Source organism: Tauraco erythrolophus, unplaced genomic scaffold (assembly GCF_009769465.1).
Source record: "Tauraco erythrolophus isolate bTauEry1 unplaced genomic scaffold, bTauEry1.pri scaffold_40_arrow_ctg1, whole genome shotgun sequence".
In the NCBI taxonomy this organism is placed as follows: Eukaryota; Metazoa; Chordata; class Aves; order Musophagiformes; family Musophagidae; genus Tauraco; species Tauraco erythrolophus.
In genome coordinates, this window is record NW_028238614.1 from 1,297,013 (window position 1) to 1,317,493 (window position 20,481).

General features: G+C 56.0%; 1 protein-coding gene across 1 annotated transcript; it reads left to right on the forward strand.

Annotated features, from left to right (window-relative positions):
- The first annotated feature begins 539 nt into the window (after nucleotides 1-539).
- On the forward strand, nucleotides 540-9,130 carry LOC104372825 (antigen WC1.1-like). Its single transcript, XM_086630615.1, has 14 exons — nucleotides 540-960; nucleotides 2,598-2,906; nucleotides 3,140-3,445; nucleotides 3,988-4,314; nucleotides 4,401-4,715; nucleotides 5,063-5,377; nucleotides 5,841-5,903; nucleotides 5,988-6,302; nucleotides 6,720-6,758; nucleotides 7,019-7,156; nucleotides 7,710-7,805; nucleotides 8,249-8,320; nucleotides 8,529-8,685; nucleotides 8,983-9,130. Exons 1-14 carry the CDS (start codon nucleotides 540-542, stop codon nucleotides 9,128-9,130), a joined length of 3,021 nt encoding a protein of 1,006 aa, XP_086486741.1.
- Nucleotides 9,131-20,481: the final 11,351 nt, after the last annotated feature.

The window sequence follows — 20,481 nt, forward strand, 5'->3', positions numbered from 1 at the left end:
AGATGGGGAGAGGCTGTTCAGGAGGGCCTGTTGTGATAGGAAAAGGGGTAATGGTTTTAAAATAGAGGGAGGTAGATTCAGATTGGATATTAGGAAAAAATTTTTTACCATGAGAGTTGTAGAACACTGGAACAGGTTGCCCAGAGAGGTGGTGGATGCTCCATCCCTGGAGACGTTCAAGGCCAGTTTGGATGAGGCCCTGAGCAACCTGATCTAGTTGGAGATATCCCTGTTCCTTGCAGGGGGGTTGGACTAGATGACCTTTGAAGGTCCCTTCCAGCCCTAACCATTCTATGATTCTATGATTCTATGATTGCTGGGCTGGGGATGAGTGGGTGCCCAGAGGAGTGGGTGCCCCATGCAGGACTGGGCAGTGTGCAGGTGGTCATCGGCAGGGAGCAAGTGGCCATTGGGGTGGGGAAAGGTGCCTTGTGTAGTGAGATGGTGAATGACCCAGCAGAGCTGGACCTGGGCATCCCCAGCCTTGCACAGCCCGTGGGGATAGAAGGGACCCCAGCGCTGTCGTGGGAACAGCCCAGATGGGAGAGGATTCCCACCCTGACTCTACACGAGCAGGGACTTCCCCCAGTCCTGCACTGCTGGGCCTTGGTGCTCTCCTAACCGATCTCTTGTTGGTGTTTGAAGGGGCTGCGGAGGTGAGGCTGGCGGATGGCGGCAGGCGCTGTGCTGGGAGAGTGGAGGTGAAACACAGGGGCCAGTGGGGAACTGTGTGTAGTGACTACTGGGACATGAACGATGCTGCAGTGGTTTGTAAGCAGCTGGACTGTGGGTCTGCTGTTGGAGCTCCTCGGTACGGACACTTTGGCAAAGGATCTGGCCCCATTTGGATGGATAATGTTGTCTGTAAAGGCACGGAGTCTGCTCTGTCTGATTGCACGCACAAAGGATGGGGTGAACATAACTGCGTTCATGATGAAGATGCTGGAGTGGTGTGTTCAGGTAAGGGGAGAGCCTGTTCCATACCTCTGGGGCTGGGATTGTGGAAGGAACCTGGCTGTGCCCTCAGGGAGCAAGTCAGGCACCAGAGCATTGCCCAATGTGGCCGGTCGCACTGACGAGCTGGAACTGTCATTACTCGTGTCCTCGGTCCTTGGGGAAAGCCCAGTGGAAACCCACCCAAGGGTGCCCATACCCTGCCTGACACCTGAGGTGGCTCAGATGGATCCCCCACCCTGCCATGCATTGTCTTGATTCCCATCTTTCTCCTCCTGTTCCCTCAAGACCTGTCTGGCAGTGCTGAGGGCCAGGTCCTCCTATGCCAGTGGCACCAAGAGTGACCCATGGCCCCCCCAGTCCCAGGGAAGGGTGTGAGATGACCAGCTGCTTTTGGGTTGTGTCCTCTGACGAACAGGAGTCCCTTGGCTGAAGCAAAAAGAGTTGCTTGGAGAGGAAGAGTGCTGGGCTTGGGCAGAAGAGCAGGGTGGCATGTGGCACCTCGTTCTTCTCGCAGAGTCGCTCCATGAGAGTGTACGCACAGGGACACTGCCCCGTCCAGGCAGTGCTGACCTTCTGCCCAGCCTCTCCTGCCTGCCCCAACCCCTGGCTGCCCTGTGCCACAGGGGATTTGTCAGCACTTACTGGCTCTCCTCTGTGCCTGCCCTTGCACTGGGAGTTCATGTAAGCCCAGGGCTGCTCTTCTGTCCGCTCTCCTGCCCTCTGCCCGGCCATTGGCCAGGGACATGCATGCCTAGCAGTGCCCTCCAGCCAGGTAGATGCCTGAGCACGATGGTGGCACAGACACCGACCACAGGTGCAGTGTCACCGTATTTTTCCCATGACATGTCCCATCCACCGACAGCCCCAGACCTCCATAGGAACAGAGTGCATTTCTGGTGGCAGCACGGGGTTCCTCACACCTGGCCCTGAGCTCAGGGGGGCTCTGACAAGCTACAACAGCCAACAGCACTTGGGCCCATTTCCCAGGACCCCAAGTGCTCTGGGGGCTGCAGTGCCCAGGGACCAGTGCCAGGCAGCCCAAGGTGTCTGGGGCAGCAGCAGTTTGTCCGAACAGTGCCTGTCGCTGTGGGTTTGGGAGGGAAGCAAGTCCAGGAGTGCTGTGCTGAATTCCAAGGAGTAGCAGTGAGGGCCCTGATGTGTTTGTGCCATCAGCACTCCCGTGAGAGCAGCTGAGGTGGTTGTGGCGCTTTTTTGCCTTTCACCACCATGGAGACCAGATGGGATGCGGTCAGGGCACTGCAAGAGGGTTGTGGGAACTCTCAGGGGTCTTTGGTCACTCTAGGATCTGTCTGGCCGGTCAGAGGGAATAGCCCCTGCAAAGGACCTGTAGTGATCCACGACGGGGACCCTTAGAAAACTGTGACTTGCACTTTGGTCTCAAAGGTGCCGATATAGTCTGCAGGGCCTGCTGTGGGTCTGTGCTAGACACATACCCTTGAGTGCTGTGATGGTGTAGAGAAGAGGTGCTGGGGGGCCTGGATGGGTTTGTGTCACCCACACGGCCCCAAGAGCTTCCTCTGGGATGTGCCATGGGTGATCTGGTCACGGCTTCCTTGGAGGTGATGTGGGATGTGGGCATTTAACTGCCAGAGGGCTCTCAGTTGGCTTCTTTTTTCCAGGATTATTTCAACTGGTGGAAGGGAAGAGCCACTGCTCAGGACGTGTGGAGATCCTTGATGGGGACCTGTGGAAAACTGTCTGTGACTCACGCTTTGGTCCCAAAGCTGCTGACATGGTCTGCAGGGAGTTGCAGTGCGGTGTGGCCCTGCCTGTCACTAGGGGAGCTCGCTTTGGAGAAGGGGTTGGTCCCATCTGGGATGGAGAGCTGCAGTGTGTGGGGAATGAATCCCTCCTCGCCTCCTGCCTCAGGGGTTCCCCCAGGGTCCAGCCCTGCACCCACGCGAACAGCGCTGTTGTCACCTGCACACGTAAGGACTCGGGGTGGGGTGTCAGACACTGGGGCTGTGCTGAGGGTTGGGGAGCAGAGCACGGACCGTGCTGGGCCGGGCGTGAGGAGAGGAGGGGCGAGGGGTTGTCTGCAGCGGGAATATAGTGCAGAAGGAGAAGAAAGGCATGCTGTCCCTCTGGCCTCTCCGCCAGCTGCTGAGGGTACAAGAGCACCAGTCCATCCTCTCTCCTCCTCTGTCCCCAGAATACACAGGGTTCAGGCTGGTGAACGACAGCACAGCGTGTGCGGGGAGGGTGGAGGTCCAGGTGCTGGGCACCTGGGGGACCCTCTGTGCCTCCCACTGGGATCTCTCAGATGCCCACGTTCTCTGCCGTCAACTCGACTGTGGGTTTGCTGAGTCCGTTCCTGGAGGAGAGCATTTTGGGAGAGAGACTGGGCCTGTCTGGAGAGACGCATTCCACTGTGACGGGACTGAAGTCCACCTGGGACAGTGCCCAGCAACCACCATGGGGTCCTCACCGTGCTCCCATGGGAATAACGCTGCTGTCATTTGCTCAGGTGAGTGCTGGAGAAATGCTGCATTAACTCCGTTTGCCCTTGGCATGTGACGTGGCCACCCAAAGCAGGGGTCCCATGATGGTACCGGGCTGAACTTCTCCCTGGAGAAACCCTGGCTTCCCCAGGAGCCATCTGGAGAGCTTTGCCTGCTCAGACTGACCACTCCATGGGAGAGCTGAGGACTGGACGGAGGCAGGCATCTGCCCCCAGGCGTGGGCTTCTCTGTTCTCATCCTGTGGGAAGAGCCCAGGACATGGCTACGGGTTCTGCTCCCTCCCTCTGGCTGCAGACCACCGCATCCCATCCCCACTCTGCCCTGCAGAGCCCCATCCCACCATCCAGGCAGGAGCTGCCTGGGTGCCCTTAGCAGCAGCAGAGCTGGGTGGGAGCTGCAGAACGGGCCCAGGCTTTGCCCTCTCTTCTTGTTGGCACAAGGCTCCATCTTGTCCCATTTGGTCAGAAAGTCCTCCCTTGCCCGGCTCCCTGACGGGTGCTGTGCTCCCTCGTGCCACCGGTGGCTGTGGCATCTCTGCTCTGCCCAGGCGCAGCCAGCTTTGGATCCCTGCGGCTGGTGGGCGGAGGGAGCCGGTGCGACGGGCGAGTGGAGATCTTCCAGCACGGGACGTGGGGCAGAGTCCTGGATGAGCAGTGGGAAGTGCAGGAGGCCAGCGTGGTGTGCCGGCAGCTGCGGTGCGGAGAGGCAGGGACAGCCTACAGCCCCCCGAAGCCTGAGCGAGGGACGGGCCCTGTGGGGCTGCGAGGGGTGCGGTGCGCCGGGCATGAGGCCAACCTGACCCTCTGCAACACCTCTCTGCCCGAGAGCGCACGGGCAGCAGGGGTGGCAGAGGACGTGGGAGTCGTTTGCCGGGGTGAGTGGTGCTGCACGGGCCGCCCAGGCGATGGGGTGTGGGGGCAGCCGGCCCCGGACAGCAGCTGGGATTTGTACCCGCTGCAGGGAGCCGGCGGGTCCGGCTGGCGAACGGGGCCGGGCGCTGCGCGGGCAGAGTGGAGATCTACTACCAGGGCAGCTGGGGGACCGTCTGCGACGACGGCTGGGACCTGTCTGACGCCGGCGTCGTCTGTCGCCAGCTGGGCTGCGGAGGGGCAGTGGAGGTGGCCGGCTCCGCTCGTTTCGGAGAAGGCTCCGGGCAGATCTGGCTGGATGGCGTGAACTGCTCCGGGGCCGAAGCTGCTCTCTGGGACTGCCCTGCCGGGCCCTGGGGGCAGCACGACTGCGGGCACAAGGAGGACGCGGGAGTCGTCTGCTCAGGTCTGTGCTGGGAGATGCGGTGGGACCCTGGGGAGGCCGGGATGCAGGGAGAGCCGGGCACGGCCAAGGCTGTCCATGGCGGCCTCTGAGCCCCTGCCGAGCCCGTCCTGCCGACACACGAGCACAGGTGCCCTCAGTCCCACTGGGGTCCCTGGGGAGCTCAGCTGTCCCCGAGGGCTGGCGGGAAGGGCGGGGGTGTGTGTCCATCAGGGACTTCTCTGTGCCCCGGGGTGCACGGGGGCGCGCTGGCCATGGCCCTGCCTGACGGGGGGCCTGGGGAGTGCAGAAGTGTTCTGGCTCCCCCCGCCCCAGACCAGCCTGTTCCCCCTCCGTGCCTTTCCTCCCAGAGTTCGTGGCCCTGAGGCTGGAGAACAGCGACGGCTGCTCCGGGCGCCTGCAGGTTTTCTACAACGGGACGTGGGGGAGCGTTTGCTCCAACTCGATGACTCTCGAGACGGTGTCGCTGGCATGCAAGGAGCTGGGCTGCGGGGATGGAGGGTCCCTGGAAACACGCCTGCCCTATGGCAAGGTGTCTGGCCCTGCGTGGCTGGATAACTTGCAGTGTGGGGAGAAAACCAGCTCCTTCTGGCAGTGTCCCTCTGCTCCCTGGGACCCACAGTCGTGCGATGACCTGCGAGAAGAGGTCCACATCATCTGCAATGGTAACTCTGAGCCAGCAGGCACCAGTGTCACCCCAGCTCCTGCTCCCCACTGGGCACGGCCAAATGCAGAGGAAGAGCTTGGAGAGGCTTTTCCTTTCCATGTCAGACCCTTCTGCTGCTGGTGGCACCAAGGTGATCACAGCCACACACGTCCAGCAGCAGCTGTCACCCAGGCCGACAACAGGGCCTGGGGGAGGCAGAGGCAGCTCCAGGGGAGGTCTCAGAAGAGACCAGACAGGGTTCAGAAGAGCCTCCCCTCCATAGACAGGCGGCGAGCCAGACACCTTTTGGGGCTGAGCAGTTGGGGTCCCCCCATAGTCCTGCATGTGTCCCCTGAATGACCGGGGAAATGTCCACCTGCCATGACCATGAAGGTCCAGGGAGGCACGAGCAGAGCTCAGCCCTGCTCTCTTCTCCACCATCCCCCAAACCAGCCCCTTCACTACAGTGTTTCCTTCCTCAGGGGGACGCCCAGAAACACCCCCGGCCCCGTTGGCCCCGTGCCCCAACTCCACGAGCTGCACAGGTAGCTGCTCCTCCATGTGCCCCTATTGTCTGGCAGGGCTCTGCCTGCTGTCCCACTGCCACGGGAGGTCTTTGCCTTCTCCAGACAGGGAGAAGATTCGTGCCGTGGGTGGCACGGACGGGTGCTCAGGGAGAGTGGAGGTCTGGCACCGCGGCTCCTGGGGGACAGTGTGCGATGACTCCTGGGACATGCGGGATGCCGAGGTGGCTTGCAGGCAGCTGGGCTGTGGCCCCGCTGTGTCTGCCCTGCATGAGGCTGCGTTCGGGATGGGGACGGGCCCCATCTGGCTGGAGCAGGTGGAGTGCCGAGGGATGGAGCAGTCTCTGCAGGACTGCTGGGCCCGGCCTGGGGATGGCGGTGGGTGCCGGCATAAGGAAGACGCTGCCGTGCGCTGCTCAGGTAAGTGGCAGGGCTGGGAGCCCTGTCTCGGGTGTTGGCAGGGAGCTGGGGAAGGCCTTTTGGACCTTTTGGTCCTGGCATGGCCCCTGACCTCCCAAGAGCAAGAACGTTTCTGCGGAGTGCAGGAGCTTGGTGCCAGGCGGGAAGTAGCCTTGGTGGAACTGGACGTCCTCTGGCCACTGCCCGTGGGGCCCTTTAGCCCCAGGACTATCTCCTGGGATGCCTGTGCCATCCTGCCTGCTGTCTGGAGCAGAGGCCCTGGGCCCTGTCCCGGCCTCCCTTTCTAGCACCACAGGAGGGGCAGTTTGGGTGGGGTGTGTCAGGGACATCTACAGACACACGGTGTGTTGGGGAGGAGGCTTCCCGCTACCCGCACACTCACCCTCTCAGCCCAGCTCTCCTTTCCTTCCTCTGCAGCTACACCCAGTACAACAGCAGCATCCCCACTCCGAGCAGGTAATTTGTCCTCCCTCCAGGCCTGGATATTACTGGGACCAGGCTGTGACCCACAGCTGGATGGAAGGGGTTCTTGCTGGGGTGTGAAACTCCCAGGAGGAGGCACTGGGGGCATGGAGGTGGGATTGGGTAAGGTTGTAATTTACCCAGCAGGGCAAAAGCTTCCCCATCACTCACCCCTGTGGTGCTCCACCCCCTGTTGCCTTGTGTGATGGGGGGTCACAACTGGTGATGCGCCTTCCATGGTCTTGCCCACGCAGATCCCACACAAGGCCGCCTGACCAGCAGTGGGAGAGTCTCAGTGCCCATCATCATCTGCATCATCCTGGGGGCCCTTCTCTGCCTGCTCCTGGCCCTCCTGGCCGGGCAAGTGCTAAGTGCCAGGGCTGGGCGCAGAGGTGGGTCCTTCCACAGTGCTTCCATGGGGAGATACCTTCTGGAAGGGCTGTGGAGTGCTGTCAGGTGTCAGGAAGGGGTAAAGCAGAGTTGGGGTATAGACTGTGTGATGCCACCTGCCCCATGTGCTGTCCCATTGAGTGCCTGGCCATGGGGCACCAGCAGCAGGGGCTGGAGAAAGCCCAGAAGTGGGGTGAGAAGAGAAATGGCAGAGGAGGGATGGCCAAGGCTGGGGCTCTGCTATAGACCAGTTGGGCAGATAGAGGGCAGCTCCAGATGGAGAGGAAACCTGGGAGCTGCTCCAGGGTCATATAAGGGGGCCTGACCCAGGGGCCAGAGGACCATGAGCGCTGCCTCCAATGGGTGACACTGCCCCAGAGAATCTCCACAGCAATGCTGCCCTCTCTGGGGTTGTGGCATCCGTGCCTGGACAGTGCAGTGGGTCTGGGCTGTTGGAGCAGTGCTGGGCTGGCCCAAGGAACAGGTTTGGCCGAGCACAGTGGGGTCCCGTCGAACCTCTGCCTGACCCTGTGCCAGCCCTGCCTCTGTGCCCAGGGTCCAGGAGAGCTCAGGATCCCTTCCTCGAGGCTGTGTACGAGGAGATCGGTTACAGCCCAGCGTGGGAGAAGCAGGCCAGGTTTGGTCGCTCAGGTGAGTGTGGGTCCCCCCTGGAGGAACATCTGCAGGACCCTTTCTCCTGGCCCCAACCCACACCTGATCTCCTGAAGCCCCCCAGCCCATGGTCCCTGCAGTGCTGGGGCTGTGTGAGCTGTGGGGAGAGCATCCTGGTCTTGGGCTGGGGAGAGGAGACTTCTCCCAACCAGCTTTGCCTGTCCCAGCTGGACAGCCCCTCTCCTCCTGCCCCTGCACCCCATGTGACACCTGAGGAGTGAGGGAAGGGGCTGTTCTAGGGCAGCTCTGGGGGCACTTTTGAGAGAGGTTTTGTCCCGGGGGAGCAGGGCGAATTCCCAGCCCTCCTCCCCATGCAGCCCCAGCTCTGTGGGTCCCCCTTCCCCAGCAGCGCCGACCATGAGCCAGGTCAGCGGGGCTCGCTCCTCAACACCCGCTGTGCATCTCTCCAGGCTCCTATTCAGAGGAGTCCCTGACCCAGCTGCAGCCCTACCCTGGGGTCAATGAGGAGGAGGATGGTCTGGGATCAGCACCAGGTAAAGGAGGCAGGAAGGGCTTGATCTCCCTGCAGACATGTGATGGACAGAGGTGTCACTGAGCATCACTGTCAGAGATGGGGGGTCATGGGGGCTTCCTGTGGTGCTGCCACCACCACTGCCTCAGCACTGGGTCCCTGTGCATCCTCCTGTCCTCTGCTCTGCAGGACGTATCTGCTCCCTGTCACCAGCTCCCCTCTGCTTTCAGATGTTCTTGTCCTGCCCGGAGGTGACCCACTGGATGGCTATGATGATGCCAGGGAGGTTTCTGACTCTGGCGATAATGCTGCCCCTGGGCAGGGATCTTGGAAAATGCCCAGGGCACCAGAGGAGGGAGCAGGGCCCAGAGATGCTCCCAGAGGTGAGAGGGAGATTTAGCACTGCTGGTTCCTGGGGTGCCATTGCTGGTGCCACCCAAGTCGCTGCTGTACTGAGACCCAAAGCTCCTGGGAAGGGCGAACCTGCCCCGGGAGTTTTCCATGGAGGGATTGGGAGTGGGAGAAGGAGCTGAATGTGGTGAGGAGCAGGGAGGGAGGTGATGTACAGACCCTATGGGGTGAACTGCAGTGTCATCCCTTGTTGCTTGCAGGGGCCAGCCTGCGCTCCCGGAGAAGTGCCGTGGTCCCTGGAGCTGAAGGCGACACCTCGTCCCTGTCCCCGGGGAGCATGGGCTATGATGATGCTGAAGAGGTGTCCCTGGCACATCCCCATGAGGACACAAAGGCTGTGACACCAGAGCTTGGTGCACGACAGTCCCTGAACCCCGGGCCAGCAGAGCCCATGCCTGACGTGCCCCTGGGAGAGCCATGAGCACGAGGGAATCATCTCCCTGGGCCCATGGGCAGCAGAAACAGCCCCGAGTTTCCTCTGGTTTTATTCCCATTTTTACACTGTGCATCATATTTGTTGTTATTAAAAGTCTGTGGGGGCTTTGACCCAGAGCTGGTGCTTTGCTCGCCCAGGTGTTGGGGCATCTTCCTGAAGCTGATCAATGGCAGCAGAGAACAAAGACATGTCCGTGAGGAAGGGGCATGTCTCGGGGACAGCAGGATTGGGGTCAGGCTGTGGTCCCTGTGAAATAATCCTTCTGACAGAGACATTTCCATCCTGCTGGTCACAGGCAGCTTCTAGTCCAAATGGCTCTGATGGGTCCCGTGGTGCCCCCCAGCACCCATTCCCTCAGCCTGGGCTTTCCCAGCTGCTCTTTCCCCCAGGCCCTGCCTGGGCACTGCTGGTCTCACAATGAACAGGCCATGACAGAGCTGCCATGTCGGGGTGAGCTGTGGCCCCGCAGAAGGGAGCCCTAAGGTGGCCTCAGCACCCTGAACAGCTCAGACAGCCCCAGTGGGTTCAGAGCCCACAGATCACCTTCCACAATGGTTAAGAGCCACGGAAGGATCTTCTCCTCAGTGCTTTGGGAGGCAGAGGAGGAAGAGGCCAGGAGGATGGAGAAAGGATCCCCATGAGACATGCACTGCATCCCAAAGCCATGGTCCAGCCCCTGGTCTGGAAAAGGTCTAATGTGGGAGGATGCTCACGTGGGGCATATTTCCATGGCAGAGGAGATTTGGCGTCCATCCTCTAAAGCCGGTGCTGCTGGGAGCTGAGCCAGGGTCCCTCTCCCTTAGCTGAGGCTTTCACATGCCCCAGCACCCATGGGCAGAGAAACCTCTTACACAGGAGCTTGGCAGGGAGAAGGGTTTGACACCTGGGCAGGACCTGGCACCTGAACTGGTGGGTCTCCACCCCCCTCCAGCTCTTCCCCAAAAGGCTCCTCTGCTGCGGGCTGGAAAGTGCGTTGGCTGTCTGTGGGGAGTTGCTGCAGCTCAGCACTGCTGCAAACAGCAGGATCTGGCCCTCAAGGACAGGAGAGGAAGAGGTGGCTGTCACCAGCCTCCTCTCCCACTACAGCATTGCCCTGTTCCCTGCTGGGAGCTCCTCCAGCCCTGGGGTGACCCTGGGGGGACCTGGAGAAAGCCCAGGCTCAGGCATCCCTCTGCTCTGTACTGTCGTGGTTTAACCTGGCCGGCAACTAAGGGCCACGCAGCCGCTCGCTGACCCTCTCCAACACCTGGGGAATGGGGAAGAGAGTTAGAGGGGAAAAGGGAAGGAGACTCATCAGTTGAGATAAGAACATATTATTATTATTAATAATAATACAAAGTTAAAAGTAATACTGATGAAATAATAATAATAATATATGTAAATATATATATAATGATGTCAATACATACAAACAAGTGATTGTGATAGTTTGATGTGTGGGGGGTGCTCTGGTGGCAGGGGAGGGGATTTGCTCCCTGTGCCACCAGATCTGAGTCCCATCCCCCCTCGGGGGGTTGAGCCAAATTGGCGCCTCTGGGAATGGCCCTATTTAAGTTGGGACAAAGGGGCGGGAAAGGGCTTTTTGCTCAGGAGCAAGGAGAGAGCAGGAGGGCGCTGCCCTCGCTCCCGGCTCCCGGCCGGGCGACTGCCCGGGCCCGGGCCGGCGCCATGTGCTCAAGATGGCGCCGAGGGAGCCGCATGGGGGGCTCGAGAAACACCCTGCTCCCGGGGTGCCTGCCAGGCCGAGCTCCCCCAGAGAGGATTAAGATCTAAGAGAAAACAACCACAACGAGCGGGTCAGCAAAAATGGAGCAGGAGGAGGTGTACTGGAGCTGAGGATTCCCTTGCAAATCGGTGTGAGATGGCGGGCGGCCCCCTGCAGCCAGGGTGTGCTCGGCGGAGCAGAAGCCCACTCGTGGCCCGTGGAGAAACCCACGTCGGAAAAAAAAGAGATGCCTGAGCCCAGGAGAGGTCGTGGAGCAGGGGATGCACGACGAAGTACTGTTAATAATGGGCATGGAATGCACGACGAGGTCGTGGAGGCATCTGGAATCCGTGGGATGACCCACGCCGATGCGAGTGGCAGCAGCTCCCTAAGAGGCCGAGACTGGTAAAGCCCGAACTGGTGCGATCCATGGGGAAGGATGGCAATCCTGCGGGCAGGACTCACGTTGGAAAAGTTTGGGGACTTTTTTCTTCATGAGTAGGGGATCCACCGAAGCAAGGGAAAAATGGTGTAAAGACTCCTCCTCCTTTAAGAAAGGAGCGGCAGTTAACAACACGGATGAACTGACCTGCACTCCCCATTCCCTGTCCCCCTGCGCCGCCGGGGGGGAGGTTGAGCCAGGAACGAAAGGAAACGGGGTGGGGAGGTGTTGTTTTAAAATTTGGCCTTGTTTTCTCCTCTCAAGTAACCGGTTTCGTTCCCTTATGTCTCTTGTTCAGTAACTGTTAATAAATTGTTTTGTTTTAAGAAGAAAGCCTGAGTCATGTTTTGCCCGAGACCATGGTTGGTGGGTGCTCCCTCTCGGTTCTTGTCTCGACCCTCAGTCCAAAAACCACGACAGTGATGCACAGTGTAATTCCTCACCACCTGGTGACCAACGCCTGTCCCATCCCAGCAAGTGATCCTGAAATAGGTAAGTCCCAACACCACAATCCCAGAGGTGTGAGAGGCCCGAAAAGAGAACGAGAGAGAGATGAGACTCCAAGAGTCTGAGAATAGTCCCCCCAGAAGAGAAAGAATTCAACTTCCCAGTCAAACCTCATCTATGTACTGGGCATGATGTTGCATGATACGGAATACTCCATTGGCCAATTTGGTTCTCAATCCTAAACCCGAGTTTTGCAGCTGGGAAGTTTTCACAGCTACTTACAGAGGCTGTTTCCGCAGCTCCTCCTGTAAACCCAGCACATCACCTCATCAGAAACCAGTGACATCAAAAGCACCTGCAAAAGACAGGGAGCCATTCACACCCAGTAGCTTCTTAGACACCAGTCATATCAAAAGGAGTTGTACAAACCAGGTCCTGCACCTGCCCTATCAGCTGCTCAGCCACTCATGACATCAGAAGCACGGGCAAAAGCCAGTTGATTATTCATAACCAGCAGCTACTGAAACACCACTGACATCAGAAGCAGCTGTACGAGACAGTTCCTTCATGTGCCCTATCACATACTGAGCCACATATGACATCACAAGCACCTGCACAGGACAGGTGCCTCCACCAGACCTGTCAATAGGCAGATCAATATGACAAAACAAGAACCTCCACGAGCAGCAGGTCCTTTCATTCCCAAGCAGATACGAAGAAAACTGATCCCTGAAAGTACCTCTGCATGTCAGGGGTCTATTCCAGCCCTGCCACCTCATCAGTCATCAGTGACATCAAGAGCACACGCAAAAGCCAGGTGGTCATTTATACCCAGCAGCTTCACAGACATCAATGAGACCAGAAGCAGCTGTACGAACCGGGTCCTGCAGCTGCTCTGTCACCTGCTTGCCCACCTATGACATCACAGTCTCCTGCAAAAGACAGGTGGTTATTCATAACCAACTGTTCCTTAGACACCAGGGCCATCAGAAGCAGCTGTATAAGCCAAGTCCTGCAGCTGCCCTATCACCTACTCAGCCACTTATGACATCACAAGCACCTCCACAGCCAGGGGTCCTTTCATTTCCATGCAGATACAAGAGATACCTCAAAAAGACTTTTGCAAGCCAGGGGCCTCCTTCATCCCTACACTTCATCAGATATCAGTGACATCAAGAGCACATGAAAAACCAGATCGTCATTCATACCCAGCAGCTACTTAGAAATCAGTGACATCAGAAGCAGCTGTACATGCCAGGTTCTGCATCTGCCCTATCGCCTGCTCAGCCACCTATGACATCAAAACACCTGCAAGATCCAGGTGGTCATTCATTCCCTGCAGCTGCTTAGACATCAGTGGTTTCAGAAGCAGCTGAATGAGTCCAGCTCTTGCACCTGGCCTATCTCCTACTCAGGCAACTATGACATCACAAGTACCTGCAGAATCCAGGTGCCTCCACCTGACCTATCAGTATGCAGTTCCATATGACATCACAAGCACCTCCACAAGCCAGGAGTCCTTTCATTCCCAAGCACATACTCAGACAACTCACACCTCAGAAGGACCTTTGCAAGGCAGGGACCTGTGTCAGCCCTCCCACCTCATCGGTGTTGGGGCTCACCCAGCCGGCAGCTGGCCTACCACGCTGCTGCTCGCTCACTCCTCCCGCTCGGTGGGGTGGGGTGGAGAAAACCCAGAGGAAAGGGCCAAACTGGTGGGTTGGGATAAAGGCAATTTAGTAGGAGAAGAGAAGAAAAACGAGGAGGAATAATAACCACAACAGCACAAGAACAACACAAAACGAGCGCTACAGCTGCTCACTGTGCGGAACCGGGAACTCAGCCCGCTCGGACCTGCAAAGCGACTCCCCTCCCCCAGTTAGTTCCCCCAATGTATACTGTGAGCATGACATCACATGGTATGGAATAGCCCCTGGCCAGGCTGGGTTAACTGCCTGCACTCTGTCCCCTCTCAGCTTCCTGCCAAAAAGTTAACTCTTTCCCAGCAAACCTCAGGACAAGCAGTCGTCACTGACATCAAAAGCACATGCAAAAGCCAGGTGGCCATTCTCGCCCAGGAGCTACTTAGACATCAGTGACATCAGAAGCGCCTCTACAAGACAGGTAGGCAGTCATACCCAGCAGCTAGCTACACACCAGTGGCATCAGAAGCAGCTCTACAAGTCAGTTCCTTCACGTGTCCTGTCACGTCCTCAGCCACCTGTGAGGTCACAAGCACCTGCACGAGCCAGGTGCCTCCTCCTGCGCTGTCACATATGCAGCTCAGTATGACAACACAAACGCCCCTACGGGCCAAGGGCCCTTTCATCCACAAGCAGATGTTCAGAGAACAGGTACCTCAAAAGGGCCTTTGCAAGCCAGGGGCCTGTGTCAGCCCCGCCACCTCATCAGTCCTCAGTGACAGCAAAAGCACCTGCAAAAGCCAGGTTTGCATTCGTACCCAGCAGCAACTCCAGACATCAGTGATGCCAGAAGCATCTGTACCTGCCAGGTCCTGCACCAACCTTACCATCTACTCAGCCACTTACGACATCACAAACACCTGCAAAACCCAGGTGCCTTCTCCTGCCATATCAGATATGCAGCTCAGTACTAAAACACAAGCCTGTGGTCATTTCATTTCCAAGAAGATACTGAAAAAATGGTTACCTCAAAAGCACCTTTGCAAACCAGGGACCTTCTTTAGTCCCAGCCTGGGAAGACTATTACCTATTACTGCTCTTCCATGTGGGTGGTGATGAGGCCGCAACAAGTAGTCCAAGGGCCATCAAAAGAGACTTTAAGGCCCTGGGGTGGTTGGTAAGGGGATCTGGAGCACAGGTTATTTTTTCCTCTCTCCTTCCAGTTGCGGGCAGTGACACTGGAAGAATTAGACAGGCCCAGCCTATTAATACGTGGCTCCATGACTGGTGTCACCACCACTATTTTGGGTTTTTTGATAATGGGATGGCCTACACGGCACCAGGCTGGCTGGCACGACATGGCATTCACCTTTCTCAAAGAGGAACGAGGGTCTTGGCATGACAGTGGCGGGGCTCATCGACATGGCTTTAAACTAAACTTCACGGGGGAGGGGAATAATATGAGGCTGGATCAAGACAAGCTGAGGGCACCTGAAGAGCAGCAGAAGGGAATTCCAGACACTCCAGCCAGTCAGTCAGATTCCCTGGGGGCACAACTGAAATGCCTCTATGCAAACACACGCGTACGGGGAGTAATCAAGACGAGCAGCATGGAGATCCTCTGTGGGATGGGACACAGGCTGGGTTAGCTGTTGTCATGGAGCGCTGAGGTGCTCTGTAAGGGGATGTGGAAGAACAGTGTCTGCTCCTTCAAGAGTACGTGGTCAAGGAGCTTGTCAGTGCATCGAGGGAGGACAAGAAATGGAGTAAGCTGTAAATAAGAAAATACAGGGACACAAACCTGACCAAGAAATGATAACGGAGGTGATGGTAAGAACCAAACCTGGTCCATTACTCTGATGGATGAGGACATTTGGGAGGGTGAGACTGTTTATTCCAGCGAGGGTATTTGATTGGGGACCTTGTCAGTTAAGAAACCAAGGAAAAAAGGGGTAAGCTGGAAACCGAAATACAGACACACAGACCTGACAAAGCAAACATGGAGACATTGACAAGGAACCCTCCTCACCCACAGAGCATTTTCATAGAATCATAGAATCATAGAATCGTTAGGGCTGGAAGGGACCTTCAAAGGTCATCTAGTCCAACCCCCCTGCAAGGAACAGGGATATCTCCAACTAGATCAGGTTGCTCAGGGCCTCATCCAACCGGGCCTTGAAAGTCTCCGGGGATGGAGCATCCACCACCTCTCTGGGCAACCTGTTCCAGTGTTCTACAACTCTCATGGTAAAAAATTTTTTCCTAATATCCAACCTGAATCTACCTCCCTCTATTTTAAAACCATTACCCCTTGTCCTATCACAACTGGCCCTCTTGAACAGCCTCTCCCCATCTTTCCTGTAGGCCCCCTTGAGGTACTGGAAGACCGCTATAAGGTCACCCCGGAGCCTCCTCTTCTCCAGGCTGAACAGCCCCAACTCTTTCAGCCTGTCCTCATAGGAAAGGTGCTCCAGCCCTCTTATCATCTTCGTGGCCCTCCTCTGGACCCTCTCCAACTGGTCCATGTCCTTCTTATGTTGGGGACTCCAGAACTGGACGCAATACTCCAAGTGAGGTCTCATGAGGGCAGAGTAGAGGGGGAGAATCACCTCCCTTGACCTGCTGGCCACGCTCCTCTTGATGCAGCCCAGGACGCGGTTGGCCTTCTGGGCCGCAAGAGCACATTGCCGGCTCATATTGAGCTTCTCGTCCACCAGTACTCCCAAGTCCTTCTCCTCAGGGCTGCTCTCGATCCATTCACCACCCAGTCTGTATTTGTGCCTGGGATTGCCATGACCCAGATGTAGGACCTTGCACTTGGCCTGGTTAAACTTCATGAGGCTGGTACGGGCCCACCTCTCCAGCCTGTCGAGGTCCCTCTGGATGGCATCCCTCCCTTCCAGCGTGTCGACGGCACCACACAGCTTGGTGTCATCGGCGAACTTGCTGAGGGTGCACTCCATGCCACTGTCCACGTCACCGACAAAGATGTTGAAGAGGGCCGGGCCCAACACGGACCCCTGAGGGACGCCACTCGTGACCGGTCTCCACATGGACATCGAGCCGTTGATCACTACTCTCTGAGTACGGCCATTGAGCCAATTCCTTATCCACCGAGTGGTCCATCCATCAAAGCCATGCCTCTCTAGTTTAGAGAGAAGAATGTCGTGCGGGACAGTGTCAAAAGCTTTGCACAAGTCCAGGTAGATGATATCCGTTGGTCGACCCTTGTCCACCGATGCTGTCACCCCATCGTAAAAGGCCACCAAGTTGGTCAGGCACGATCTGCCTTTGGTGAAGCCATGTTGGCTGTCACCCACCACCTCCTTGCTCTCCATGTGCCTTAGCATGGTTCCCAGGAGAATCTGCTCCATGACCTTGCCAGGCACAGAGGTGAGGCTGACCGGCCTGTAGTTGCCCGGGTTCTCCTTGTTCCCCTTTTTAAAAATGGGGGTTATGTTCCCTCTCTTCCAGTCATCGGGGACCTCGCCAGACCGCCACGACTTCTCAAATACAATGGCCAGTGGCTTGGCAACTTCATCCGCCAGTTCCTTCAGGACCCGCGGATGGATCTCATCAGGTCCCATGGACTTGTGCACCTTCAAGTTCCTCAGATGTTCCTGAACCTGCTCTTCAAGTACAGTGGGCGGTGGTTCATCCTCACAGTCCCTGCTAGTTCTTTCCACAGCTTGGGTGGTAAGACAAGAGGCAAGGTGTCCTGTCACCTTTTGAAGGTGTCCTGTCACCTGTCACTCAGCATCGCACATATCCCCATCCCACTGCCCCCAAGAAGAGCCCTGAACATCCTTTGAGGGAAAGGATCCCCCTTCCTGTGGGATCAGGGCTTGGCTGTCTGGCTTGGTGAATCACATGAAGGGCTGACTTGGCACCAGAGCCAACTCACATTTGATTTTCCATCCTGAACTGGTGCCTCTAAATTCCTGCTTTTCCAGTCCCCAGGGATGGTAACCTTGTCTGGTCATCCCCTCCATGGTCTCTTCAGCTGTGACCCTCAGTGGGGCTCGAGAACACGCTCTGAAACTGGGTTTGCTGCTGACTTCCACCTCTCTAGAAGCTTATTCAATCCACTTTCAGCATCTGTAGTTCAGGAACGTGGCACCAGAGGGCTCATTAACATGCAAAAAAACTCGGCCAAGTCCCTGGGCATAATATTCCTTAAGTCTTCAGTTCCATGTTGTTCATTAGAGCGATTTCAGGAGTGCAGTCAAAGTGAAAAGATTTCACTACTATATAATAATAAAAGAGAATTTCTTCTTTACCACTTCGATTTTTCTCCATACAGATTACGCTGTATCAGCAATCTCCAATTGACAGGGAATCAGAACATCTCTTAATGGACTCCGAGCATGTAGGGAATCAAGACCCTCTATGTCCAACACTCTATGGGCAGTCTTCCTCCCTACCTCCAACCCCACCATTTCTCTCATCAGCCACTCAGGACTTCCAGCAGCCTTGTGCAGATCTGAGCTTCCTCCACTCAAGTCTGTAGCTACAAGTTTCGGCCCAGTGCCACCAACTCCTTGCTTTACTTGGGTAGCAAGCTGCTCGCAGACACTGAAAGGAGTTTAGTTGCCAACAAACACAATCAAAGTAAGGCACAGTTCGATTAATCACAAAATACACCCCTCAGCTTCATCTCAAGTCCATGTTACCCCCACTGAAGTCCACTTTCCACACTGGCTAGCCTTAGACCAGTAGACAACACAGTGCTGTGTCAAGCACAGAAGCAAAGACCCCCCAGGACACCCCCCGCTTAGAATGTGTTTGCCAATATTTGCTCTTTGCCCACAGCGAGTCACACACCAAAGTCACGAGCTCCCTCGATTCACAGATGGACGCAAAGAGACAGAGTGAAGGCAATGCTCTCTTTTGCATGGCAACTCTGCACCCATCCCAACATATCTGGGTTACAGGAACATCTTCAAGTAGACTCTGCAACACCTGCACCCACACATTTTTCATTCGCTGTAGGGTAAATTACATGTGACTCAGTTGCAGGTGAAGGCAGGGATGAGAGTGATCACCTCTAACGCTGGACACCTTGGGTGCAATTGTCCAGGCTTCTCTTTCTACTCAAGAGAGAGAAATTGGTTGTCTTGACTGAGATGCTTTGATGCACCATGTCTGGTCACCAGCTCATGCTCCAGAAGGGCTCCTGTCAGTCCTGCATCACATTTCTCTGCCCCTTGTGGGGCCTTGAGCTACCTCAGGGCATCTTGGAGGCCGTGGCCATCTCTGTGTGGACCACTGCATCAGCTCCTGAATGAAGTTGTTAGGCCGAAGTTGAAAAAGAGGCAGAAAACACCTTGGTGGAATAAATGTGTAAGAACTTTTCATTTTTAGAACCTTGACACTGGCTTGTAAATTCTCCTGATTTTTTTCAGAGGACACGGCCATGGAGCAGCAAGCTGATGACACTTTCTCTCCTTCTATGTAAATACAGATTTATAGAACTCGTCCCTTTTGACTGGTAACATTGGAGTTTGCTCAAGTAGCCCCTGCTTTGATTCCTCTCCACCATTGGCTGTTTTACTCTAGAGTCCTGCCTTGAGGCACAGAGTCCTGGGAGACCTTGCTGGTGATAACTGAGTCAACACACAGAATATCTCAGACCTGTCTGTACCCACTCTTACTAAATTTAGGAATGATCCTTTCTGTCCTTGCTGCTTCTTTAACTGAAGAAGCGCTTCAGAAGTGCTTCTTTAAAGAAGTGCTTCTTCTCCCTGAAGTAGTAACAGCTCGTTATGGTGCCCTTGAATTTACTTTCAAGTTTCAACTGTGTCTTGATATAGACCATGTCTGTGCTTGAAGGATGCTCTCTTTGAAAACCAGCTGTACTGAGCTCTGCTGCCCTTCCATTCTACTGACCATGAGACTCCTCTGAAACTCTCCAAATAGACTGAAGTTTACTCCTCTAATGTCTGACATCTGCAGTATCATATTTCCATTCCTCATGCCCCAGGGAGCTGGGACCTCACTATTTCATGGACACAACTTCCAAGGCTTACACTGACCTGCAGTTCACCCACCAGCTCTTGCTTGCTGGCAAGTATCAGATCCAGGTTTGCATTACCCTTCTTGGCCCATCTGGCAGCTGTGCTAAGGAGTTCTCCCAAGACACTCCAGAAACCGCCTGGACTGTTCACATGTTGCTGTCTTCCCCTTCCAGAAAACACCAGGGTCAGTCAAGCCCCCAGTGAGGCCCAGGCTCCTACAGCCAGAGACTTCCCTGGAGCGTTTAGGCAACACTACGCCAACTGACCCACCTTGAGGGTTCCTCGCCTCCCACCATGATGTCACCTTTACTGGCCCCTCCTCTGTCCTGTGGAGGAGTTCCTCTCCGAGACTGGCAATAATATTCTTTCGGGTATGGACAATCCCTGTTTGGGCCCCAGAGCACAAGGTTACCAACTAGATTACTTTTGTCCTTCAAGTTAGCCTAACGGCCTTAAAAGGAAATATAGTTTGATTGCCTGCCAAGATGCACGCCTCCCGGATGCCTCTCCGATGACCGCAATGAGGAGACTAAAGGGATGAGCTTATTACCTGTGGTCTGCTAGCGCTGCCCTATCACTATAGCCCACGAGAGTGTGTTTACGCTAAGCAAGCCAATTGTAGAATGTAGTCGTGTCACGCCACATTCCGCTATATAACCTGTGTGTTGTTTGTAATAAACGAGCATGATTTTCTAACCATATTGGTGTATGGTCATGACTCTGGGCCGTCCACAGAAGGGCTCTGCAACACTGTCCCTCGCTCACAAGGTGTCACGCTGTAATGTGAAAATGACCGGTCTGTATAATAAGGTCAAAGGTTGCTGGGCCTTTTGTATAGATATATCTTTGGTGAGTGCACCAGTTCGGTAGTTCTATAGCCCAACCTCCTTATAACAAGGGCAAAAGTCTCCAGAACTTTTGTATATATCAGATTTTATTCGTGACAGGATATAGATTCGTAGATAGCCAGTGACAGTGACTGACTACAAAACAATTTTGATTAAAATACTGCAGAGATAATATGAAACTATTACTGATCAGTGATAATACCAAATAGCTAGTGAGATGTTAGTAAGTAAATG